The following is a 27,010-nucleotide window of genomic DNA, read 5'->3' as shown; positions in this document are numbered from 1 at the left end:
TTGGAGATGTCCCTGCTCCTTGCAGGGGGGTTGGAGCAGATGGCTTTTAAAGGTCCCTTCCAACCCTAACCATTCTATGATTCTATGAAATTGTCGTAGTTCAGCCCCGATCAGGACCAGACTACGCAGTCTCTCTCTCACTCCCCCCACGCTCCAAGAGAATAGGAGATGATATAAGAAAAAACAGCTCAAGGTTTGAGATAACGACGGGGAGAAAATCCTTAAAGTTACCGTTATGGGCAAAACAGACTCGACTTGGGGAAAACTATTCATTTATTTCTAAAATTAGCAGGAGAATGAGATGGGGAACAAGATATCCTCCCCCCACCCCTCCCTCTTCCCAGGCTTAACATTATCCCTACTACCTTCCCTCCCGAGCGGCACAGGGGGGAAAAAGGGAATGGGGGTCGCGGTCAGTTCATCACGCGTTGTTTTACACCGCTGTGTCATCGTCAGGGGAAGAACTCCTCGCATTCCTCCTCTGCTCCAGCGTGGGGTCCCTCCCATGGGCCACAGTCCTTCATGAAACTGCTCCAGCGTGGATCATTTATTCCACAGGGTGCAGTCCCTCTAGAACAGCTGTCCCAGCGGGCCCTCCATGGGCCACAGCTGCCTTCAGGCCTCCACTGGCTCCGGCGTGGGGTCCTTCACAGGCTCCAAGTGGATCTCTGCTCCTCTGTGGACCTCCATGGGCTGCAGGGGGACAACCTGCTCCACCATGGTCGTCACCACAGGCTGCAGGGGAATCTTGGCCAGGAGCCGCATTACTCCTCCCCCTCCTTCTGAACTGACCTTGGCTGGCAGACGCCTCTCAGGATCCTTTTTACATCTTATTCACTTCTCATCTCCTCTCCACTTCTTGCAGCCAGGCCAGGCCGAGTTGGGCCCAGTCGGCTGCCCGGAGGGAGGCCAGAGGGTGAGGCCTGCAAGGCCCACGAGGCTCACACCTCCCCCTCTCTGCCCCCCACTCAGCTGCTTCACATCTTCTCTCCTTCTTTTTTTTTTTCCTGTTTTCCCCTTCTTAAATACGCTATCGCAGAGGCATTATCACGGGACATTCTGCTACCAATTGGCTCTGCCTTGGCCAGCAGCAGGTCTGCCCTAGGCCCGTCCAAGTCCACTGGACAAAGGGGAGCAACTTCTAGCAGTTTCCTACAGAAGCTACCACCTTAGGCCCCCCCTTACTAAACAAAACCAGAACAGAAATTTACTTATTTTTCAATTGTCTTGAGTAGAACTAACATTTTCCTGTCAGCAGACCATGTTTGGTAGTTCCTCACTGCAACATGAATTTTATTTTGCAAGAAATAAAATGACTAATTAAAAAATGTTGCTTGCCCACAAATAGTTCTCTCAACTTGGCTAACTGTAGACCATGAATTGGCAAATGCTAATAACACTCAAAAAAAGGAGATTTAAAATCAACAAAAAATACATATCTTTAAAGTTGATTCAGTGTATCTTGTGAACCAAGAAAAATGAACTTAAATTTCTAATATATGAGGTCTAATCTCTACTGCCATGCATATTGATGTCATTTATGCCTTCAAAACACATCGACAACATACCATCAGATCTGGTAGCACTTAACAATTATTTTGCACATCTACAAAAAGACTGCAAGGACAAACCAAACTTGGCTCAGTATAGAATAACGTCCTTTATGAAGTTACAAAACTAAAATATCATTATTTCCCTCCTCATTTGAAACCCACAATTGTTTATTTAACTACTGGAAGACAACATAATTGGCAATACAATTCTAATCAAGGTATTTTATATACAGGGTGGAGAAAGGTACTTGCACACAGATAACTTGCACACAGTCAGAGGTAAGCAGCAGAAGTAATTGGTGTGAGGACGTGGGCTGTATGGTTTCAGGGTTAAGGAGGCTCATGAGAGGAAAAATAACAGGCTACAAAGGAGAAGGTTAACTGTGGGAAAGGGTAAACTTCTGCTCATATGTATAATTATCACTCCTGCTGAATCACAAGGAAGGAAAGCGGGGGGGGATTTAAAATACAGTGCTTCTAAGAGTTTGTTGATGACAAAATATGCATAATGTAATACATGGTAAGGTAGACGTCTGTTGTATTAAGTGAAATAATTTCACATTAACAAGGAAAATAATTATCTTAGGCCTAAAAGTTTCATGAAAAAAAATTAATTTTTAAAACCAGGCTCCTATCTCCTTTTATCCTAAATACATTATATTTAGACTATTTCAGTAAACTTATTTTAAGCATCATGTAGTACTTGAAAGACACTGAGCAACTTAAAAGTGAATGTTCAATTCTTCCATTCTTCTTTCAATTCTTATGTTGTAAAATAAAAATTAAATTACAAAATACACAAAAACAACACAATATAGAAATCATATCTAAGTTTTCCACATCTGCTCATTGCTCAGAACTATTCTATTCCATAACACAGAGTATCAGTTTGTGTTGCTGTCTTCTGATCTGTATCACACCCTGCCCATGTACTTGATGCTATATAAAACAAAGGACTGCAAAGGGTTAATTCAGATATATGGATAGGCAAATATGCCATTTACTCTACCAATTCTATTGTGTCCAAGTTTCATCTGTAGTCCAACATCATATATAGTTAAGTAATCAGACACAAAAAAAACCCATTAACCAACTGTTTGGGCACAAACAGAAAAAAATGTTTCAAATTTCTAACAGGTGGTGGTACTTGTTTCTTCCCCTTTCCCAGGCAGGTCATTAGGAAGCTCTTCATAAAGGCTCTTTTTTTCCAAGCTTTAAATGAAGATACTTAATTCACTGGGAGAAGAGATGGCACTTCAGGTACTCATGAAAGAAGCAACAAAATAAGCATAGGAGTATGCCAAGGGAGTTGTTAAGCGAACGGTTCAAGAGGAGTGAAGGGGGTGGAAGTGTAGGAAGAGACAAGAACAGATGTAGGCTGAAACCTTAGGAGTTTGCATTAAGAAATGCAAACTTGATACACAAGAAGCAAGAAGTCATGGGGGGATAAGATATCAGAGTAGCTACAGAGGAAGGCAGGAGTGGTGACAATTTGGATGGATTTTACAAATCAATCAAGTACCCAGTAGAGAAAAAAAAAAGCTATTTCACCTGTAGCAGCACTAAAACAGAAAGATAATCAAGTATGACTAGAGAGATTAGAACCAAGAAGAATAAAACCATCAGGTAAGCAGAGGTATCAAAATATGCAGTGAAAACTGTTCTCTAGTCAGAAGCAAAAGTACAAACCACATACTGAAAACTGCTTTAGAAAAAAAAAAAAATTAAGAGCAAATTTCTCTAGCAACTGAAAAGAAGATAATGTACCTGTTAGGACTCCTGAATATAAACATTGTAGGGAACAATTTAATTAATTTCTCTTCTGTGTTTAAATAAACTGCAAGCCAAGCAACTGTTTTCTGACACATTTACGTTATGGGCACAACTCAAACATGGCAGTGGTCTACCCTGGAGCATGTAAACTGGAAACCACAAAGGAGATGTGTGTTCCAGCAGCACATCGAGCTGTGTGTAACCTCCGCTTACACAGAAGCAGCGATGTGTTTAGGCTACACTGCACCAAGTTAGAGACATGCTCTTTTACTGCCTCCATGTGGAGATCCACGCACACTTTCTCACACTAAAATATTTTCTGGCAGACCACTTGTGGCCTGAACTTTAATATCCCCTAGAGATGCTGCCAGTGAATGGATTTTGCAAAAGAGCAAAATAAATAGTATCAGTTTTAACAGCAACTGACTTGCAAAGTGGTATTTAGTTTATCGGGGAAAAAGAACATAACATATACCTTTACTGTTAGCAATATATTATATTTTATTCTTATTATACAGAAAAGAAAAACTTTTAGGAAGAATTTTTATATGAAATACACACACACACATAAAACACGTGGTGTGGGGAAGAGAGCAACCACTAACCAAAACATAGTATATAGTATAACAAACATGAGAATTCTTTTTCTTAACAAAAAATGGCATCAAGTATTTCATATTCTTCAGGTGATATCTCTCTCTAAAGCAAACAGTCCACCCATGAAAGGTCAGAATCTAGTCATACTATTCAGGAAAGAATATTAGTCAACCTACTGGGAAAAGCATACGCTACAATATGTTGCAAAAATTCCTGAGTCACTCCCTTACATCACAGAAATCCTTGAGACCTCTTGAGACCACCTAGTCCAACCTTCTGCTCCAGCAGAGCCACAGAGCAGGTGACCATATCCACTGAGTAATTATAAAAAATAAAATATGCACATAAAAGTATTTCTTACAACATTTGAAGTAACTCAAAGCATGTGATTTATCAAATAGGGCACTACTTGTTTGGTTGGTTGGGTTTTTTTAATGTCTCAATAAAAGAAAAATAGGGACTAAGTGCTAATTTTATGATGTGCTGTCCTCCAGGGTATCTGCAGATGCAATTGCCTCAGATTCTAACACATCTCGAGACAGACTGTCTATGATTAACAATCCAAGCAGGCCTGTGGACAGCTTTTCGATACTGAGCATGCAAACCAGTATCACTCGCTGAAAAAGAAATGGGCTACAGGTGTGTTTGTAAGAGAGGTCACATAGAAGGCAATACTTCACAAGGTCTGAAGTATAGTTTATAGAAAATAGGACTCACCTGCCACTCCAGATGCAATTCCGTAAAGCAGTCCTCCTCCATCTGTTTGCTGCTGAAAGACATGAGTCCCTGGAGGAGGGCTTCTTTCTTGTCTAATGAAATTATATAGTAAGGTTTTCACAAGCCTGCTGGTATATGTGAGACTGAAAAGAAAAAAAGAAAACAGCTTTAGTTGACTCACAGCTTGCAAAATTTGGCACAAGAAAGCCCAGGAAGGGTGCAAAGGCTGGTGTTTGGCTCTAAACACAGACAGTAACTCTCCCAGTCTTGAGCAGACTGGAAAGGGAAAAAACGCCAAGGTCTTGCCCACGCAAAGCTGCACTGACTTCAGCAGGGCTCTGCAAGAGTACCTTCAACAGCAGGATCATGGAAGCTATTTTTTGTTTTCTTTTCTTAATACTACTTTAAAATCAATCATTTAATTTGTGGAATCATTGTATTCCTTTATCTCAAGACATAACTGGAAAAGTATTTATGCAAGGGGAAGAAACATATTTGTTTAGTTTTTGCTCCATAGAAAAGGTAACACTAGTATTTCTCCACCCCCCCAATATTTTTGTCTGTGTGTGACTGGGACCAATTTGCAAAGACCAATGAAACATCTGACCTCACATTAACGATTTTTACAAATGCATGTAAAATTTGCTGGATTTAAATAAAAGGTTACAGTATTTCCAAAACAGAGAAGGATTTCCACAGAAACAAACAGTTGGTTCCCATTCCCATATGATTCAGAGGTGAACAGACAGGGGCTGCGCTACGATGAACTCCAGTTCCCTCTAAACAGTACCCCTCCAACTCTTCACATTGCCCCACATTCCCAGCCACCAAATTCCCACCCCTCTCCAGAGGCCAGGCACTTGCTATTCCCAACTCAGATCTCTTGGACTATGTCCTGCCTTTTCTCCCAAACATTCCCCATTTTGCCCCAAACCCTCACTTCCTTCGGTCCAGAGATTTAAGTACCACCAAACCATACAAATACTGAGACTCGGCCTCTACCCCACTAAAGTTTCAGGCTGAAGCCTGCCCTGTGCTCCCTCTTCCTGCCACCGAGCTGAGCCTTCCTCCTTTCCCAGCATGCCACCCTAGAGCAGTACCTCTCTCTTACATCTAGTAGAAATTTCAGAAAACCAGACAATAGATACACTTCCCAAAAATCTGCCTGCATGGAATTCAAAGTTGAAAGAGGACAAATGGTAGCCTGACCAAAATGCGTACAAAGCATTCATGACAAAGCATTTAAACAACACAACTAACTGGCCAGAACAAGTGGTATTACTTATACAACTGAGTTTGCCACCTGCTAAGGATTTCCACTACTGCAGCTTAAAACTCAGCGTAGCACACGTGCAATCTTTCAAGGGGCTGCTATTCATTTGTATTGCAAGAAGCCTCATTAGCCTTTCTGAGGTATATGGGTTCTCTAGACTGCAGTGTTACAGGAAAAGACTCATAGCTAAATAAAAAAAAAAAAACATCCTGAAAAATAAAAGCTGGTTTAAGTTAATGAAATTACCCTCAAAAAATGAAAATGGCTTCCAAAATAGTTTTACTGAAGTCTGGGCTGTGAGATTTAAACCTGAAACTTTCCAACAGCCTTTACAAGTGTTTCCTTTGTGTTTTGTTTTCTTTCGATTTGAGCAAGTTTTCTATCAAAATGTGCTTTGCTGTCTTTTGTTTTCAAGTACAAACAATCTAAACAAGCAATTAAAAGCATTTGCTTTGCCATAAGGTACCACCCCAGAACATAACATACCATCAACCATGCATCAGGTATTTGTGAATGATGCTCTCTCGTAGAATTTCTTTGTGGAATAATTGTCAGGACAGGAAGACGATGAGAGTTGTCACAGCCTCCAAAGAAATGCTGTATGTAATATCTCTGCAGGAAAAGGGGGAAAATTTACAAAGATTAATCTACCGGGTTTGTTTACAAATGGACATCCAAGAACACTTGGTAGCTTCACCTGAGTTTACACTTAGCACAGCGAGTTTCAATTGGGAACATGTAAACAACAAATTCAAAAAACTCAGAATCATTTCATACCAACAATGGGTTGTTTTTCTCAGATGTAAGCATTTTTTTTTCTATATGCCAAAAGACAAGACAATGTAAAAACATTGAGGTATTGCCCAAAACATTCCAGGTGCAATTTTCAGACTACACTTCACTCTAAAAATAACTAATATATCTCAAAAAAGTGACCTTTGTCCTGTGTTGTGGTTTTGTTTAGTGAGGGGGAGCCTAAGGTGGTAGCTTCTGTAGGAAACTGCTAGAAGTTTCTCCCCTTTGTTCAGTGGACTCGGCCGGGCCTAGGGCAGACCTGCTGCTGGCCAAGGCTGAGCCGATTGGTAGCAGAATGTCCCATGATAATGCCTCTGCGATAACGTATTTAAGAAGGGGAAAACAGAAAAAAAAAAAAAAAAAAAAAGAGAGAAGAGAAGATGTGAAGAAGCTGAGCGGGGGCAGAGGCGCAGAGGGGGAGGTGCAGGCCTCATGGGCCTTGCAGGCCTCACCCTCTGGCCTCTCGCCAGGCGGCCGACATGGCCCGACTCGGCCCGGCCCAGCTGCAAGAAGTGGAGAGGAGAGAAGATGGATGATGTGAAGAGATTCTGAGAGGCATCTGCCAGCCTGTTGTGAAGAACTTTTCTTGTGAGAGGAACGGCTGCAGACGCCAAGGTCAGTTCAGAAGGAGGGGGAGGAGTAATGCGGCTCCTGGCCAAGATTCCCCTGCAGCCTGTGGTGAAGACCATGGTGGAGCAGGTTGTCCCCCTGCAGCCCATGGAGGTCCACGGAGGAGCAGAGATCCACTTGGAGCCCGTGGAGGACCCCACACCGGGGGAGGTGGATGCCTGAAGGCGGCTGCGGCCCATGGAGGGCCCGCTGGGGCAGCCGTTCTGGAGGGACTGCACTCCGTGGAAGAGATGACCCACACTGGAGCAGTTTCACAAAGGACTGTGGCGTATGGGTGGGACCCCACAACAGAGCAGGGGAGGAATGTGAGGAGTTCTTCACAGTACTCCAGGTGGGGTCTCACCAGGGCAGAGTAGAGGGGGAGAATCACCTCCCTCAGCCTGCTGGCCACACTCCTCTTGATGCAGCCCAGGATGCGGTTGGCCTTCTGGGCCGCAAGGGCGCATTGCCTGCTCATGTTGAGCTTCTCATCCACCAGCACTCCCAAGTCCTTCTCCTCAGGGCTGGTCTCGATCCATTCTCCACCCAGCCTATATTTGTGCCTGATACAATTTAATTTACAATTAAGTACATTTAAATTACTTTTAGGTTTTGTGAGTTACCTGACTTTTTTCCCACTACTGAGGAAGTTAGCCAGTGTAAATGCCAATAATTACATCGGGCCAGAGGTTACACTGTGATCTGGTTCCGCTGCAAATTCATCTCATACAGAAGCAAGGCTGAGCTAGGAATGGCTCCCACTCCCTCTCCAAAACCGTGACGCTTTGCAGTCCACCGCCCTCATCCCTCCCAAGCAAGGCAGGGAAGACCTTTATGCACTAATTATTAGAAGACCTATATGTACTGATTATTAGATGTTTAGCAGCCAGTAAAAAAAAAAAAAAATTACAAAATGTTTTTCTATCAAAATAAAAACAACAGCTTGGAAAAAATACTTTTTAGATACAGAAGAAAAAAAAAAATTCAGAAACATATCATTACCAAGGGTGAGAATACAAGAACAATGTCTCCAACCCTGAGCTGATGAATGAAACATTCACAACATCCACTGGGTCACTTTTGCTGAGAGGAAACAAATTTTAGAGTCTAGTGTCATAGTTCAGCCCCGATCGGGACCAGACTACGCAGTCTCTCTCTCACTCCCCCCACCCTCCAAGAGAATAGGGGGAGATAATGTAAGAAAAACGGCTCAAGGTTTGAGATAAGGACAGGGAGAAATCCTTAAAGTTACCATTACGGGCAAAACAGACTCGACTGGGGGAAAACTATTCATTTATTACTACAAACAGCAGGATAATGAGACAGAGAACAAGATAACCTCCCTCCACCCCTCCCTCTTCCCAAGCTTAACATTATCTCTACTACCTTCCCCCCCTGAGCGGCACAGGGGGGAAGAGGGAATGGGGGTTGTGGTCAGTTCATCACACGTTGTTTTATGCTGCTGCTTCATGGTCGGGGGAAGAACTCCTCACATTCCTCCCCTGCTCCGTTGTGGGGTCCCACCCATACGCCACAGTCCTTCGTGGAACTGCTCCGGCATGGGTCATCTCTTCCACGGAGTTCAGTCTCTCCAGAACGGCTGCCCCAGCGGGCCCTCCACGGGCCACAGCCGCCTTCAGGCATCAACCTCCCCCAGTACGGGGTCCTCCACGGGCTGTAGGTGGATCTCTGCCCCTCCATGGACCTCCATGTGCTGCAGGGGGACAACCTGCTCCACCATGATCGTCACCACAGGCTGCAGAGGAATCTTGGCCAGGAACCGCATTACTCCTCCCCCTCCTTCTTCACTGACCTTGGCATCTGCAGCCATTCCTCACAACAGGCTGGCAGATGTCTCTCAGGATCCTTTTTACATCTTATTCACTTCTCATCTCCTCTCCACTTCTTGCAGCCGGGCTGGACCGATTCAGGCCCAGTCGGCCGCCTGGCGAGAGGCCAGAGGGTGAGGCCTGCAAGGCCCATGAGGCCTGCGCCTCCCCCTCTGCGCCTCTGCACCCACTCAGCTTCTTCACATCTTCTCTTCTCTCTTTTTTTTTTTCCTGTTTTCCCCTTCTTAAATACGTTATCGCAGAGGCGTTATCACGGAACATTCTGCTACCAATTGGCTCGGCCCTGGCCAGCAGCAGGTCTGCCCTAGGCCTGGCTGAGTCCACTGAACAAAGGGGAAACAACTTCTAGCAGTTTCATACAAAAGCTACCACCTTAGGCCCCCCTCACTAAACAAAACCACAACACTAGTGACGTGCGGAAATAGACTCTATAACTCGGAATTTATAAAGTAGGTATGTTTAATGCGCGCAGATGCACGGGGGATCGCTCCACCACAAACGTGCATGCCCGAGGTAGCAACCCATCCCACTTTTATACAATAAAATGATGAATATTCAATTGGCGCCTATACATATTCATTACCTAAGCCCACCTACTCCCGCTTCGCATGCTAATTAGCTCATCAGTCCTTCACGCTTGCGCAAATTCTCTCAAAAATTGTGGGCAGAGGTCTTTGGTGGTCTTTTGGGAGGAATGCCGTAGGTCTTCCTCGCAGTGTACTTTTCACCTTTTGCCTGGATTGTGATGATCCTGCAAGCTTGCACTGTTCTTATCGGCTTGGGTTGATTCATGTCCTTGTTAAGCATCTGTTTACATGACGAGTCCCATCCTGTTTTCCTTTAGCAAGGAGATTTACGTGACGAGTGTCATCCTGCTTTGGAAATTCTTGTTTCTTTTAATCATTCTCTCGAGATAGTGTGAGACTGTTTCTTACTCTCCCACACATCAGTCATAAGCCCCCCTATCAGGAGAAGGGAAACAAACTTCCTCCCCACTAGCTGTTTCTTTAAGCCCCATGGTCAGCGCCTATGTGTCTGTATTTTATTCTTTAACTATATGGTTGGGTTAACTCATTCCTCCCCTTATCTCACTAGTGTACTGTTTCTCCATTTTAGTCATTCATTTATTTATTTTTCTAACAAGTCATACAAGCGGAAATGCAAGTCTAAGGAGACATTACAAAACTGTTCTCTATTTTTTATAAGATTCAGTGTGAAGAAATAAAAAAAGAGGTTACTGTAATGTATTAAGTAATTTTTTTGTGGGGAAAAAAAAAACGGTTTCAATTCCCTTATATAACTCTGAAAGAAAAAAAAAACAGAAAGTAAGCTAAATTCATGCAGTTCCAGTTAGTGAGTTATTCTCATTTTCTTTCTAGTCAAAACCCAGTTAGGGCACGTTTAACTGCAGAAACATTCCACTCAACCTGTAGAATCTGTTCAAATTAAATCTGCTCTGACATAAACACAACCAGAGTCCCCCCTATACTCTGCCCTGGTGAGACCCCACGTGGAGTACTGTGTCCAGTTCTGGAGCCCCCAACACAAGAAGGACATGGACCAGTTGGAGAGGGTCCAGAGGAGGGCCACGAAGATGATCAGAGGGCTGGCGCACCTTTCCTATGAGGCCAGGCTGAGAGAGATGGGGCTGTTCAGCCTGGAGAAGAGGAGGCTCCGGGGAGACCTGATAGCGGTCTTCCAGTACCTCAAGGGGGCCTACAGGAAAGATGGGGAGAGACTGTTCAGTAGGGCCTGTTGCGACAGGATGAGGGGTAATGGTTTTAAAACAGAGGGAGGTAGATTTAGATTAGATATTAGGAAAAAATTTTTTACCATGAGGGTTGTAGAACACTGGCCCACGTTGCCCAGAGAGGTGGTGGAAGCCCCATCTCTGGAAATGTTGAAGGCCAGGCTGGATGAGGCTCTGAGCAACCTGATCTAGTTGGGGATGTCCCTGCTTCTTGCAGGGGGGTTGGACTAGATGACCTTTGAAGGTCCCTTCCAACCCTAACCATTCTATGATTCTATATCTGGGGTAATCGCTCAGGTAGTCACGCTTAATTTATCAGCACAAGGATAAAGCTTCAGAGCAAAATTATTTTTTCTACCAAGGGTCAAATGTACAGTTTTCTGAAACTCAAGCATTTCTAAAGAGTCACAAGAACTAACAGGAACCTCTTTTAACTTCAAAGAAAATACTGTTTATTTACATTGAAAGACTACAGAATAGAGGGGTTTTGAATTTTTTTAAAATTATTCAAAGCTATTGGTCATACAGACTGACTTTACATGGATTTTATACTGATCTCCAACTTCCTCTGAAAACTGTTTGCTTGCAGATAAGGAGGAAACCAGAAATAATGAAATCATGTATCAATCACATGTCAAAATTATTTAGCTATTTATTTCAGAAAACCAGAAGAACTGTATTGACGTGCGGAAAACGGACTCCACAATCTGTAAGATTGTAAAGTAGGTATGTTTATTCAGCGCTGGGCAGCACAGGGGGGTAGTCCCACCAAAACCGTGCGCGCCTTACGTGGCAACTCACTTTAAATTTATACAACCAAGTGTTACATATACATAAAGTTTCACAATACGCCTATACATATGCATGACCTATCCCCGCTTCGTATTAAAATTAGTCCCAAGGGGTCATTTTCATAAACTCCTCCTGTCTGGGCTTGCGCAGTGCCTCCTGGTGGTGGTCGTCGGGGGTCGTGGGGATGAAGGCAGGTGACTCCTCTTCGTCACCGCTAGTAACCTTTTGTTCTTGCGCAAACTCAGTTATCCCTTGGCTTTCATTCAAGCTGCAGGGTCGGTTTTAGCTGGTTCTTGAAGCGACCCCCCTAGTCCTTACCGGGAACTGTCTTTCGTGAAGAATTGCAAGACTTTCTGCTTCAAATAGTTTGCACAATGGTTAGCAAATTATTAAGCAAGTAGTTAACAAAACATTAAGCACTATTTATCAACTTGATTCCTTAGGATGCACAGCAATAATTAATCAATGCCATATCTATTAAGATTTCTTTAACTCCTTCTCTCAGTCCCCCCTTTTCTAGAAAATTAGTAAATTCCTTTACTATCAATGTCCCTAAAATATTGGTTAGATTCTAATTTCTGTCGTAATTGGTTCCTTTTCCATTCGCTGTAGGAAATTTCTGTTCCTTTAAAACACCAAAATCCACAGCGGATGGCTATTCCAATAATCAAAAATAAAAAAACAAGTGCAATAATTATTGCGAACAACTGTTTTAACCACGCTAAATTGGGTAACCAGGATGTCAGTCTTTCCCATAAGTCAGAAAAACCCCAAGAAGTATTATCTTGCGTTACTTTGTGTAAAACACCTACTTGTCTTCTGATTTCTTGGAGATCCTCAGTGATCCGCCCGCTTTGGTCTGCATACATGCAACAGTCTACATTAATTACTGTGCATACTCCCCCTTGTGAGGCTAATAACAAATCTAAAGCCATGCGATTTTGTGACACTATTTTTGACAAATCAGTAACTTCTTCCTGGAGTGCTAGGATAGCATCAATGGTCTTATTTTCCATTGTTTCTATTACAGCCGAGATGTTTATTATTGCCTTCTCCAATTCACTGGCCCCTAGAAATGGGATGAACCATCGTGCAAAACTATGAAAACTGGTTGGCCTGTCTATGAGAGGGTTATTTACAATTTCCCGTTTTCTTCGTAGAGAATATGGTGTCAATTTGTTGATAATAGTAATGTTGGGGATCAAACCTCCTAATGTACATGCTCCATGCCATCCTAGGGGTAAAACCTTACGGGCCACTGTGCCGCACAACCAATACCATCCTGTTCCCTGTGGGGTTGGGAGGCCGGTATAATTGAGTTCTAGAAATTCCGGATCTACTCTCGTCATATTTAAGGTGTGACTATCATTGCAGTTTGGGTATTCTCCTACAAACGGTCCTTTTCCCGAACTTACCAAACAGCTGTCCCCTAATGGATTAGCCCCCTCTATAGTTATTGCCAGTTCCCAACCCCATTTAATTTGAGGATCCGTCCTCAAAACCGTATTTCCCCAAAAGATACCATTTTGTCTGTTGGTTAAAGAGACTGGCAATGGAACACCTATCAATGGCACTTCGTAACCAGAATGTCTTGGCATTTGGGTGCAAACCCAACAATCCGTCTTATTCAAAATTTTGGTGACATTTTGAATTAGTTGAACATACCAATTTTCTCGCCAGGCCACTGCATTCATTGCCTGCAAGGCTATAAAAATCGTATAGAATTTGATCCACATCTTATCTTTTTAGTCTAAGTTTTAACGGTCCTTGGATTTCGGAAGTCCAAAGCTTCTATGGTGACTTCTTTACTCGAGTATGGTGAATCCAGGCATTCTGTTCCTTAATCTTAATTGCTGTAAAGGAGGTGAGGAGTACCTGGTATGGTCCTTCCCACTGTGGTTCCAAGGTTTTTTCTGCAAGAGACTTTACATGTACATAATCTCCAGGTTGTATATCATGCACAGGTTCATCTAGACCTCTTCCCCGGGTACCAATTACATGCTTTCCAAATTTATTGAGCTGTTTGCCCAATGCCACCATGTAGGAAGTCATAATTTCATCCCCAGCTTGCATAGACATTCCCCTCTGTATTCCATAGGGTCGTCCATACAGAATTTCAAAGGGACTCAGTCCTTCCTTTGCCCTTGGTCTCGTTCTTATACGCAAAAGGGCTAAAGGGAGTGACTGAGGCCACGTCAAGTTTGCTTCTTGTCCCAATTTCACAATTTGCTGTTTGATTAAGTGGTTCATTTTCTCCACTTGGCCACTCGACTGAGGGCGGTATGGGGTATGAAGTTGCCAATCTATTCCCAAATGGTGGCTAATTTGTTGTAGTATTTTTGAGACAAAATGTGGTCCTCTATCAGAGGATATGGTTGCTGGAACCCCAAAACGTGGTATTATCTCTTGTACCAACACTTTAGTTACCTCCCGAGCCTTAGCTGTTCTAGTTGGGAATGCTTCTGGCCAACCGGAAAAGGTATCAGTTAATACCAGCAAATATCGACACCCCCCTTTTCTTGGAAGTTCTGTAAAATCAACCTGCCATTGTTGTCCAGGCCCATTGCCCTTCCCAATCTGGCCCATTTCTGGTTTGGGAGTATTTTTTGGATTAGTCTGGAGGCAAAGGTCACACTGTTGAGTCACCTGTCTCACTGTGGTATATAAGTTTCTAGCCACGATTTCCCTTATCAAATGTTTATACAGAGCCTCTGTTCCCCAATGCCTTTTTCTATGTTCCTCCTGTATCAAGTGCCACAGTAAACAAGAGGGAATAATTAGTCTTCCCTGTGGGGTATAAGCCCACCCCTCTTCATTATATGACCCTTCCAAGTCTGTGATAAGTTTCTGATCTTCCTTGGTATATTCTGGCTTACCTTCTAGAGAGATTTGCCTATCAGGAATTAGAGCCCCTTCTATTCTCACCTTCATTTTGGCCACTTGTTTTGCCTCTCTGTCCGCCAGTTCATTCCCTTTCTCCAAATCGGAGCTCACTCTCTGGTGTGCCTTAATATGCATAATTGCCACTTTCTCAGGGAGCTGGACAGCTTCTAGTAGCTTCAAAATTTCTTCTGCATGTTTGATATTTTTTCCCTGGGAGTTCAATAGTCCTCTTTCTTTCCAGATTGCTCCATGTGCGTGCACAACTCCGAAGGCATATTTTGAGTCCGTATAAATGTTCACAGTTTTGCCCTGGGCCAACTCCAGGGCTCGGGTTAGGGCAATTATTTCTGCCTTCTGTGCGGAGGTGTTCATGGGCAAAGGCCCTGACTCTATTACCTGCTGACTGGTAGTGATGGCATATCCCGCATGTCGATTGCCATTTAAGACATAACTGCTCCCGTCTGTGAACCAGTTTTCCCCGTTTTCCATGGGGCTATCCTTCAGGTCTGGGCGGCTTGCATATGTTGCTTCAATGGTTTCCAAACAGTCATGGTGCACTGGTTCTCCTGTGTTCCCGCTGAGAAAAGAAGCTGGGTTGACAATGTTAGTGACCACGATTTCCACATCATCCTGTTCTACTAATACAGCTTGATATCTCAGAAATCTTTGTGGAGAGAGCCAGTGCCCACCCTTTGCTTCCAGTACTGCTGATACTGTATGAGACACCAAAACAGTCATTTTCTGGCCCAGGGTAAACTTTCGGGCTTCCTGTATGTTCAATATCACGGCTGCAACCACCCATAGGCATCCAGGCCAACCCTTTGCAGTGGCGTCTAACTGCTTAGAGAGATAGGCAACTGCCCGTCGATATGGACCCAGATCTTGTGCTAATATTCCCAGGGCAATGCCCTGTTTCTCATGGGAGAAAAGAAGAAACGGCTTACTCACATCTGGGAGTCCTAAGGCCGGGGCCGACATCAATGCCTTTTTCAGTAGCTCAAAGGCTCGTTCAGTCTCCTTGTTCCACTCAAGGTGCTTCTGCTCAGTAGCTGTCAGAGCATACAGTGGTTTAACAAGCACTCCATAATTATAGATCCACAATCGGCACCACCCGGTCATTCCCAGAAAAGTCCGTAACTCCTTTACTGTCTGAGGTCTCTGAGTCTGGCATATTGCCTCTTTGCGGGCCTGTCCCAAAGTTCTCTGCCCCGCACTAATTTCATAGCCCAAATAATTCACTTTACGTTGCATTACCTGGGCTTTCTTCTTGGAGACACGGTATCCCTGGAGTCCCAAGAAATTCAACAGACTCACCGTCCATGCCATACAGTCTTCCTCTGTTTTCGTGGCAATCAGGATATCATCTACATACTGCAACAATTTTCCTTCCTCAGACGGGGTTTCCCAGGATTCTAAGTCTTTTGCAAGCTGATTCCCAAAAATGGTAGGACTATTTTTAAATCCTTGCGGCAACACTGTCCAAGTGAGCTGGGTCTTCCGACCACTTTTAGGGTTTTCCCATTCGAACGCAAACAATTTTTGACTGGCTTCATGGAGAGGGAGGCAAAAGAAAGCATCCTTCAAATCTAAAACAGTAAACCAAATTAGTTCAGGTGTCAACACAGTCAGCAGGGTGTATGGATTGGCCACTACTGGGTAGAGGTCCTCAGTCATCTTATTCACTGCCCGTAAGTCTTGGACCACCCTATATGACCCATCGGGTTTCCGAACAGGTAATATAGGGGTATTGAATTCTGACTCACACTACTTTAATAGTCCTAACTGTAGAAATTTTTCTATCACTGGCTGGATTCCTTCTCTGTATTCCTTCTTTAGGGGATATTGTTTAATTCTTACCGGTCGTCGGCCTTCCTTAACCTTAACTTCAACAGGTGGAGCACTTTTCGCCCTTCCAGGTACATCAGTAGCCCATACCCCCGGGTACACTTGGTTTAGGATTTCCTCATTAATTTTTCCTTCTGAGGGGAGACTGGTTAAGGTTAGACTCAATATCTGAATATATTGCTGATCTTTTACCTCCAGAGTAATTTCTCCTTTTTCAAATATAATCTTTGCTCCCAATTGTTCCAATAGATCTCTCCCCAAAAGTGCTTTCGGGGAGTTGGGCATATATAAAAATTTGTGGATACCCCATTGTTTTCCCAATTTGTATTTTAGAGGCTTACAAAAATATGCCTTTTCACTTTGGCCAGTCGCTCCTTTTACCATGACATAATCATTTCCCAGGGGCATCAAAGCTTGATTCAGAACCGAATATGTTGCCCCTGTATCTACTAAGAATTCTACTTGTTGTTGTTTTTCCCCTAGCTTAATTATAACCAGTGGATCCGCTAGGGTAGACTCCCCAGGTTCCCATCAGTCTTCTATCACATTAGCTATCCTCGCATTCGCCGGGATCCTCCGGCCTTCTTTCTTGTTCTTTGGGCATTCCTTTTTCCAGTGGCCAAAGCCCTTGCACATTGCACACTGATCCTTTTCCAACCCCAACCAAGGCTGATTTCGCCTACCTCTCCACTCCCCATCTCCCCGAACGACAGCCACCAACCTTCTTTGTCCCTGCCGATACCCTTCTTCTCTATTACTGAACACTCTCCAAGCCTCATCCAGCAATATCTCTAAATTCCTGCTTTCCGCAGGACGCAACTTTTGAAGCTTTCGTCTTATGTCCCCCGTAGACTGACCCAGGAACAGAGAAACTAGTTGCTGTATCCCTACCTCAGACCCCGGGTCCAGCGGCGTGGTACGACGCATCACATCCCTCAGTCGATCCAGGAATTCAGATGGAGACTCGGAAGGACCTTGTTTAATTGCATATAAAGCTGACCAATTTATAGTCTTAGGGATTGCCCGTTCCATCCCCTTCGAAATCCACTCCTGATATTCCTGCAATCTTTCCATATGTACTGACCTGTTTACCTCCCATTTCGGGTCCTGGAGGGGGAAGTGTTCCTTAACATCTCCCCCGGTAACTTTATAATAATCCTCGGCTAGATTTCCTGCCGTTTTTAAAATCAACTGCTTCTCCGTTTCAGTCATGTATTCTAATAGCAGTTGTATGTCTTTCCAGTCCGGATTATGTTGTTTTACGATGAACTGGAAATGTTTAGCCACACTTACCGGATCGCTTCTGTAATCTTTCGCAATTTTTCTCCACTCTCCCAAGTCAGCGGTGGAGAAGGGTACTTTAATTAACATTGTTCTGCCTTCCGGCCCCACCGCCTCCCGGAGGGGTGCTTGTAAGATTGTCGGAGCAGATTTCTGTCTAGTATGGGAAGATACAGGGCTATCAGGGGGATTCAATGTCCCTTCCGAGTCTGCGTCCTGGTCCTGTGATCAGGGGGGAGGTTTAAACAAATCACTTAAATCTTGTTCTGGAACCTGGCATACTTTATCTGCCTTCATACACCTCTGCCCAATGCTGCATGATGAACAGCACCTTTTTAATCTGCCTCCACCCTCCTTGTTCTCCCGTTCGAGTGCGAGCACCATAGGATCCTGCGGGGATATCATCCCACAGTCCCTTTGCCACTCTGGGTGATTTCGTAGGGTAAAAAACATATCTGCATACGACACCTCGTCCCATTTCCCTTCTCTTCTAAGAAACAACATAAGCTGCAACAAAGTATTGTAATCCAACGTTCCATTGAACGGCCACTTGACTTCACCCTCTAACTTATACAATGGCCACCACTGATTGCAATATTTAATAAGAGTCTTTTTACTTTCCGTACCTCCACCCCCAGCAACATCTTTCCAGTGGGCGAGTATGCAGCCCAGGGGGCTTTTCCTTAATATTCCCCGTTGAGTGTTACCCATTTTATATTTCCTCTGTGAGAGGGTCTCAATGAATGATTCAAATCTAGACTAACTATTTCACTCCTCCACACCACACTTACAATCAATCACTCAACCACACTCTCTTAACCATACAGCACAGGGATCCCTCATTCATACCAGCCTTTTAAAGCAGCTGCAAAATGGTTGCAAGAACAAACTCACCTACTGATGTTAAACTATCTCCAAATCCGGGTTAAAGAGGCCCGCTTACCCTTCTCCTGCTTCTCATGTACCGATCATCAGCAGGTCCGTCCTGGCTCCCAGCAATGGGATGCAGCGGTTACCTCGGACTCGCTCGATCTACCCCCAAGATCGCTAGCGGCCGCTCTATCGGTCAGCGAGTCCCCAATTGGAGCCCCAAACCAATGGGTACCCAACCAACGGGGACTATGCTGCACGCCAGACGTCTCTGTGCGATTTACCAGCTGCCCCAGCCACGCGTACGACTTACAGGCCCCTACCATTAAACATACCGTTTGATCCGCGGTTTCAGGAGGTCGTTGTCTGCTCCCGTGGTGAGCGGCTGGCAGCGGAGGCTCCTCCGAGGAAAGTGCTCGGGGCGCGCCTAGGGGCGTCCGCTCCGCAGTCGATCCCGCAGCCAAGCAGAGAGCCTCCTGGCTGGCTCGCCAAACTGACGTGCGGAAAACGGACTCCACAATCTGTAAGATTGTAAAGTAGGTATGTTTATTCAGCGCTGGGCAGCACAGGGGGGTAGTCCCACCAAAACCGTGCGCGCCTTACGTGGCAACTCACTTTAAATTTATACAACCAAGTGTTACATATACATAAAGTTTCACAATACGCCTATACATATGCATGACCTATCCCCGCTTCGTATTAAAATTAGTCCCAAGGGGTCATTTTCATAAACTCCTCCTGTCTGGGCTTGCACAGTGCCTCCTGGTGGTGGTCGTCGGGGGTCGTGGGGATGAAGGCAGGTGACTCCTCTTCGTCACCGCTAGTAACCTTTTGTTCTTGCGCAAACTCAGTTATCCCTTGGCTTTCATTCAAGCTGCAGGGTCGGTTTTAGCTGGTTCTTGAAGCGACCCCCCTAGTCCTTACCGGGAACTGTCTTTCGTGAAGAATTGCAAGACTTTCTGCTTCAAATAGTTTGCACAATGGTTAGCAAATTATTAAGCAAGTAGTTAACAAAACATTAAGCACTATTTATCAACTTGATTCCTTAGGATGCACAGCAATAATTAATCAATGCCATATCTATTAAGATTTCTTTAACTCCTTCTCTCAGTATGATGTTTTGAGTTTCTGTGGGGTCTATTTTCCTTCCCAAGTGTTTTATAAGACAGATAAAAAAATCCTCAGAACTCAGATAAAGCTCATGTCCCAAGTAAACAGGCTTCATAGAGCAACATACCAAAGCATACAAGGTCATTTTTTCCCCCTCCCTCTGGATATTCTCACGTGGAGATTTCAGTAATTATTCACACTTAATTTTTCCTCTTTTTCTCTCTCTCCTTCCTACTGGAGGACATATCCTCAGTCGCCGAGGCAACAGCTTCGGAGTCGGCACGATCCGCAGCGGCGCGGCACGGCGCGGCGCGGCGCAGCCAGAGGATTTGCGAAGCAGGGAAGCTCAGGGGGGAGCGGAGCGAGGCGCCAGGAGCCCGCAGCTCGCGCGAGAGCGGCTGACGAGACGTGGGCGAAGCTAGGGGGCACCGGCGGTCCGGCCCCTCTCCCCGTATAAAGCAGAACCTAAGGAGCGCCAGCGACTCGGAGCGCGGTGAACAGGATGAGTAAACAGGGCGCGGCAGTTCGCGCTGGGAGGGCGTGTCAGCGAGGGCGTCGCCCCGGGGCACTTGGTGATTTACGCCTATCAGGGCGACATGGCCAACACCCGCCTGAGAACAAAGGTTGCAGCTCCGGCCGGAAGGTCTGCACGGCACCCCCTGCGGCGGTCGATGCCTCCGTGCAGACGGAGCAGCCGAGGGGGGAGGCTGCGGTGCAGACCTCAGGCTGCAGGCAGTGCCTGGACCCTACTCCCGGGGCAGGGGCAGGCGGCAGCCCTGACTGCAGAAGGTGTGCCCAGGTGGAGGAGCTCCTGCGGCAGGTGGCTGAGCTGCAGGAGGTGGTCAGGAAGCTGTGCAACATCAGGGAGGCTGAGAGGGAGCTGGATACTTGGTTCCAGGCACAGTCTGCACCGGAACCACAGCACCCAGTGAACCAATCAACCCCCCCCCGCAGTGACACACGACATTAGCAAGCAGGCAGAAGATGCCACTGAATGGAAAGCTGCAAGGGCAAGGCGCAGGAGGAAGAAGCAGCAGCTTCCTCAGAACCCCGAGGTGCCCCTGCAGAACTGCTTTGCTGCTCTGCAGATTGAATAAGTAAGATCTAGCACCTCGGGGGAGGCACAGGAGCCATGCGAGGTAGCCCGACCAGCTCGTGTAATAACTAGCGCTACCAAGAAAAAGAGACAAGTGGTAGTAGTGGGTGACTCCCTCCTGAGGGGTATGGAGGCACCCATCTGCCGACCCAATGCACTCTCTCGGGAGGTATGCTGTCTCCCGGGGGCTCGTATCAGGGATGTCACAGAGAGACTACCTAGCCTCATATGGCCAACAGACTATTATCCACTACTGGTGTTTCATGTGGGGGCCAGCAACACAGCTGGCAGCAGCCTGAGAAACATCAAAAGGGATTTCAGGGCTCTGGGTTCAACAGTCAAAGACTCTGGGGCGCAGGTGGTCTTCTCGTCAATCCTCCTGGTCAAAGGGAAGGGACCTGAAAGGGCCAGACGTATCTGGCAGGTTAACTCATGGCTCAGGGAGTGGTGCTACAGCCAGGGCTTTGGGTATCTACATCACAGGGCGTGCTTTGAGAAGCCTGGGCTGCTAGGGGTGGATGGCATGCACCTAACTAAGAGGGGGAAGAGTGTGTTTGGACAAAGACTTGCCAGGCTCGTCCGGAGGGCTTTAAACTAGTGTTGCTGGGGGAGGGGGAGCACAGTTCAGCCCACTGCTGTCAGCATGGTGCCAGTGCCAGCACCGGGGGTCCAGAAGCTGAGCAGGGATCACAGATAAGTGCAAATGAACCTAAACTGCGATTCAATAGCACCCCTGTCGCTCCAGCCAGCAAGTCGGCTGTGTCGGGGGCCCAGCTGAAGTGTCTCTATACCAATGCACGCAGCATGGGGAATAAACAGGAAGAGCTGGAGATGCTTGCACACAAGCAGGGCTACGACCTCGTTGGCATCATGGAGACGTGGTGGGATGACACATATGACTGGAGCGTCAACATGGAGGGGTATAGGCTTTTTAGAAAGGACAGGAAGGGGAGACGAGGAGGGAGTGTCACTCTCTACATCAGCAACCGGCTGGAGTGTGTGGAGCTCCGCCTGGGGATGGAGGAGGAGCTGACAGAGAGCTTATGGGTCAAGATTAGAGGATGGGGATGGGCAGGAGATGTTACGGTGGGGGTCTGTTACAGGCCGCCTGGCCAGGAAGACAGAGCAGATGAGGCGCTCTATAGGCAGATAGGAGCAGCCTCACAGTCACAGGCCCTGGTCCTCATGGGGGACTTCAACCACCCTGACATCTGTTGGAGAGACAACACGGCAGGGTACAGGCAGTCCAGGAGGTTCCTGGAATGCGTGGATGACAGCTTCCTCCTGCAGGCGATAGAGGAGCCGACAAGGAGGGGTGCCATGCTCGACCTTGTTCTCACCAACAGGGAGGGACTGATGGGGGATGTGAAACTCAAGGACAGCCTTGGCTGCAGCGACCACGACACGGTGGAGTTCAAGATCCATGGGGCAGCAAGGAAACTACATGGCAAGCTCTCTGCCCTAGACTTCAGGAGGGCAGACTTGGGCCTCTTCAGGGACCTGATGGGCCAAGTGCCATGGGAGGCAGCCCTGGAGGGAAGAGGGGCCCAGGAAAGTTGGTCTATATTCAAGGAGCACCTCCTCCAAGCTCAGCAGAGGTGCATCCTGACAAAGAACAAGTCGGGCAAAAAGGCCAGGAGGCCGGCATGGATGAGCAAGGAGCTCCTGGACCAACTGAAAGTAAAAAACGAGGCCTATAGAGGGTGGAAACGGAGACAGGTAGCCTGGGAGGACTACAAAGAGGCTGCGCGAGTGGCCAGGGATCAGGTGAGGAAGGCCAAAGCCCTGGCAGAACTGAATCTGGCCAGGGATATAAAATGCAACAAGAAGAGCTTTTATAGGTACGTAGGGGACAACAGAAAGTCCAGGGAAAATGTAGGTCCCCTCCGGAAGGGAACTGGTGTCCTGGTTACCCAGGACATGGAGAAGGCTGAGGTTCTCAATGACTTTTTTGCCTCAGTCTTCACCAATAAGAGCTCTTGTCCCACCACCCAAGCTGTAGAAGGCGCAAGCAGGGACTGGGAGGATGAAGAACCGCCCACTGTACTGGAAGAGCAGGTTCGGGATCATCTGAGGAACCTAAAGGTGCACAAGTCCATGGGACCTGATGAGATCCATCCGTGGGTCCTGAGGGAACTGGCGGATGAAGTTGCCAAGCCACTGGCTATCATATTCAAGAAGTCGTGACGGTCTGGTGAGGTCCCCGATGACTGGAAGAGAGGGAACATAACCCCAATTTTTAAAAAGGGGAATAAGGAAGACCTGGGTAATTACAGGCCGGTCAGCCTAACCTCTGTGCCTGGCAAGGTCATGGAGCGGATTCTCCTGGAAACCATGCTAAGGCACATGGAGAGCAAGGAGGTGGTTGGTGACAGCCAACATGGTTTCACCAAGGGCAGATCGTGCCTGACCAATTTGGTAGCCTTCTATGACGGGGTAACAGCATCAGTGGACAAGGGAAGAGCAATGGTCGTCATCTACCTGGACTTGTGCAAGGCATTGGACACTGTCCTGCATGACATCCTTCTCTCTAAACTAGAGAGGCATGGGTTTAATGGATGGACCACTCGGTGGATAAGGAGTTGGCTGGATGGCCGCACTCAGAGAGTGGTGGTCAACGGCTCGATGTCCAAGTGGAGAATGGTCACAAGTGGTGTCCCTCAGGGGTCCGTGTTGGGCCCGGCCCTGTTCAACATCTTTGTCGGCGACATGGACAGTGGGATAGAGTGCACCCTCAGCAAGTTTGCCGATGACACCAAGCTGTGTGGTGCCATCGACACGCTGGAAGGGAGGGATGCTATCCAGAGGGACCTTGACAGGCTGGAGAGGTGGGCCCGTGCCAACCTCATGAAGTTCAACCAGGCCAAGTGCAAGGTCCTGCACCTGGGTCATGGCAATCCCAGGCACAAATACAGGCTGGGTGGAGAATGGATTGAGAGCAGCCCTGAGGAGAAGGACTTGGGAGTGATGGTGGACAAGAAGCTCAACATGAGCAGGCAATGCGCCCTTGCGGCCCAGAAGGCCAACTGTAGAGTATCCATAACATACCCAAGAGAGTCATAAATCAAACATCAACATACCATAACACAAGTGTTATAATGGATTGCACAAGTCTAATTATTGAAAAGCAATAATGCTGTAGTTTCTATAAAATGTCTTAAAATTAAATATGAAATCTTTTTTCCTTGGCACTTTGTACAGGGCAGCAGAGCCTGTTTTTCATAAGGGCAATTCAAGAGCTTTTTAATAACTCCCCGATACAGAGCCACAATGCTAGAGTCCCATGGTCCCTACTACAACCTCTTTTAACTATGCTGAGTGTAACTGCCTTAAAGCACATCTGCCTTTCCCAATACAAATTAACTTTGAGAAATAGTTTCTTAAATTCATTGTAGACAATTCTGAGACACTGCTAGATATGGTTTGCTGTACATCTCTCCAGCCCTTGCCAACAAAAATCAACACATCTTTGTTCTTCAATTATATTTCATAGTAAGGAATATGGAGAGATGTCTTACAGACTTAACATTCATCTTCTTCCCCATCTGACACCTTCCTTATTAATTTCAAGCTAGGCTACCCACCTGCATTTTTCCAAGTATGTCTGTAGGTTATTTTGTAGGCAGATGTGAGCCCATTCTTCCAAGGCTTCCAGCAGAGTAAGCTCAGAGGTGAGCAAGCTGTCCATGCTCAGGGAAGACTCGAGCCTTCACGAACTCAGTGCCCATGCCAAGTCCAAAGTCTTATGCTTGTTTTTGGCCAGTCTGGAACATGGGTTAAGATTACATACCTGCCTGCAAAATACCACACACAGGCATCCTAAACTCTCTTCCCAACAGTATCTGTCGTCTTACATATACATCTTCACAACGTGATACTCAACTATGAAGAATAATATGATCTTTCTATGTTATAATCACAAATTTCTCACTACTCCATTAGAGAATCTACACAACATCATCCAGCAATGTTGTCCACTCTTCAGTAACACATTTGCAAAAAAACCATTAAAACAGTACATCTGAAATTATATATATAGAGAGGGAAAAATTCTAGTACCTCTGAAGCGTTCTGCTTTCACCAAAAAGTAAGAAAAATAAAACCCTGCAGGATTTATGAACTTGTCCATATATCACAGTCCTTTCACCCCTTTGTACTTCCTCTAATCTGCTCCAAACAAAAAGTGTATCTGTCCCAGGAAGTCCTGACAAGCTTTGCAGAATGACACTCAAAATCATATCACTAATACATTACATACTACCTACCCAAACCCTCAATGTAACGTTGACAGAGTTGTATTTAATGACAGCAATGTTTCAAAAACTGTTGCATCTTTGTCAGCTTTCCAACCAAGAAAACAATCTGAAGTACAAAAAATAAAACATCAGCAGAGCTGTATACTACACTAATAGATAATCAGAAACACTTTCAAAGCTGTGATGCGTTAATTGGGACACTACATTTTAGGCACAGGCTACAATGCAATTTAACACAAAAAATACTACTAACACTGTTTGGTAAAGTTTATTCTGGGAAAAAAAGACATTAATCTTATCAGGTGTTCTGGTTTTATTTAGTGAGGGGGGGCTATGGTGGTAGCTTCTGTAAGAAGCTGATAGAAGTTGTTTCCCCTTTGTTCAGTGGACTCGGCTGGGCCTAGGGCAGACCCACTGCTGGCCAGGGCCAAGCCAATTGGTAGCAGAATGTTCCCTGATAAGGCCTCTGCGATAATGTATTTAAGAAGGGGAAAAACAGGGGGTAAAAAAAAAAAAAAGATGATGTGAAGAAGCTGAAGCGGGGGCAGAGAGGGGGAGGCGTGAGCCTTGTGGGCCTTGCAGGCCTCACCCTCTGGCCTCCTGCCGGGCAGCCGACTAGGCTTGACTCGGCCCGGCCTGGCTGCAAGAAGTGGAGAGGAAGTGAGATGTGAAGAGAACCTGAGAGGCGTCTGCCTGCCTGTTGTGAAGAATTTCTTGTGAGAGGAACGGCTGCAGATGCCAAGGTCAGTGAAGAAGGAGGGGGAGGAGTAATGCAGCTCCTGGCAGAGATTCCCCTGCAACCTGTGGAGGACCCCACTCTGGGGCAGGTGGGTGCCTGAAGGAGGCTGTGGCCCATGGAGGGCCTGTGCTGGGGCAGCCATTCTGAAGGGACTGCAACCCACGGAAGAAGTGACCCACGCCGGAGCAGGTTGAAGAAGGACTGTGGCCTGTGGGAGGGACCCCACGAAGGAGCAGGGGAGGAACGTGAGGAGTTCTTCCCCCGACCATGAAGCAGCTGCATGAAACAATGCGTGATTAACTGACTGCAGCCCCCATTCCCTCTTCCCCCTGTGCTGCTCGGAGAGGGGAAGGTAGTAGAGATAATGTTAAGCCCGGGAAGAGGGAGGGGTGGGGGGGAGGTTATCTTGCTCTCTGTCTCATTATCCTGCTTTGGTTTTTAGTAATAAATTAAGTTTTCCCCAAGTCGAGTCTGTTTTGCCCATAACGGTAACTTTAAGGATTTTCTCCCTGTCCTTATCTCAAACCTCGAGCCTTTTTCCTTATATTATCTCTCCCTGTTCTCTTGGAGGGTGGGGGGAGTGAGAGAGAGACTGCGTAGTCTGGTCCTGATCAGGGCTAAACTACAACATCAAGACAGGTGTGGAAAAACATTTTTATTTCCAAAGAACAAAGTTCTCCTTCGTATAATACTGAGGTATGTTTCATGACACGCATCCCGATGGGATGTGGAATCAACCTATCTCAGATACAGCAGATGCACAAAAAAAGCCATATAAACAAATCTGGAGATCCATAGAAACATTCCACTTAGTCATTTCTCTTCCCTCTTCTTCAGACATCAATTCACTGGTGTTTCAGAAATTAGTATTAAATAATGACTTATTTAATGCACATGCAGTTGAAAAACTCACACAACTGCAGAACAGGAACTTTTGTTTGCACCTTGCTGCATTCCCCCAGAGATGAAGTGACATCTCCAATGTACCTTTCCCTGTACAATTAGCACAACCATTTCTAGTCAAAAGTTAGCAGTAACTGCCTGTGTGCTGACAGAAGTACCTGAAAAAATGTCAAAGCTCCTACAAAATAAAATGAGTTAACTTCTGTTGATGGCTTGAACTGGGTGTGAGATGCTGATCATGTACTTCTTCCAACAGAATATTCAGGGCCAATACTGGCAGCAAGTTATCATTATCAGTACGGCACCATCACATGAAGC

The 27,010-nt window shown here is 46.0% G+C and overlaps 1 protein-coding gene and 1 pseudogene across 1 annotated transcript; both read right to left on the bottom strand.

Moving 5' to 3' along the window:
* Positions 1–27,010, bottom strand: part of LOC147596765 (dymeclin-like) — a 152,398-nt pseudogene that overhangs the window by 57,002 nt on the left and 68,386 nt on the right.
* Positions 12,216–13,058, bottom strand: LOC147596766 (endogenous retrovirus group V member 2 Env polyprotein-like). The gene has a single exon (XM_086769441.1). It carries the CDS (start codon positions 13,056–13,058, stop codon positions 12,234–12,236), a length of 825 nt encoding a protein of 274 aa, XP_086625567.1. The 3' UTR covers positions 12,216–12,233.

This window comes from Chlamydotis macqueenii, chromosome W (genome assembly GCF_036417535.1).
Source record: "Chlamydotis macqueenii isolate bChlMac1 chromosome W, bChlMac1.mat, whole genome shotgun sequence".
Classification (NCBI taxonomy): domain Eukaryota; kingdom Metazoa; phylum Chordata; class Aves; order Otidiformes; family Otididae; genus Chlamydotis; species Chlamydotis macqueenii.
Note: the sequence above shows the minus strand (reverse complement) of the source record. Positions and strands in the feature narration are given on the sequence as shown.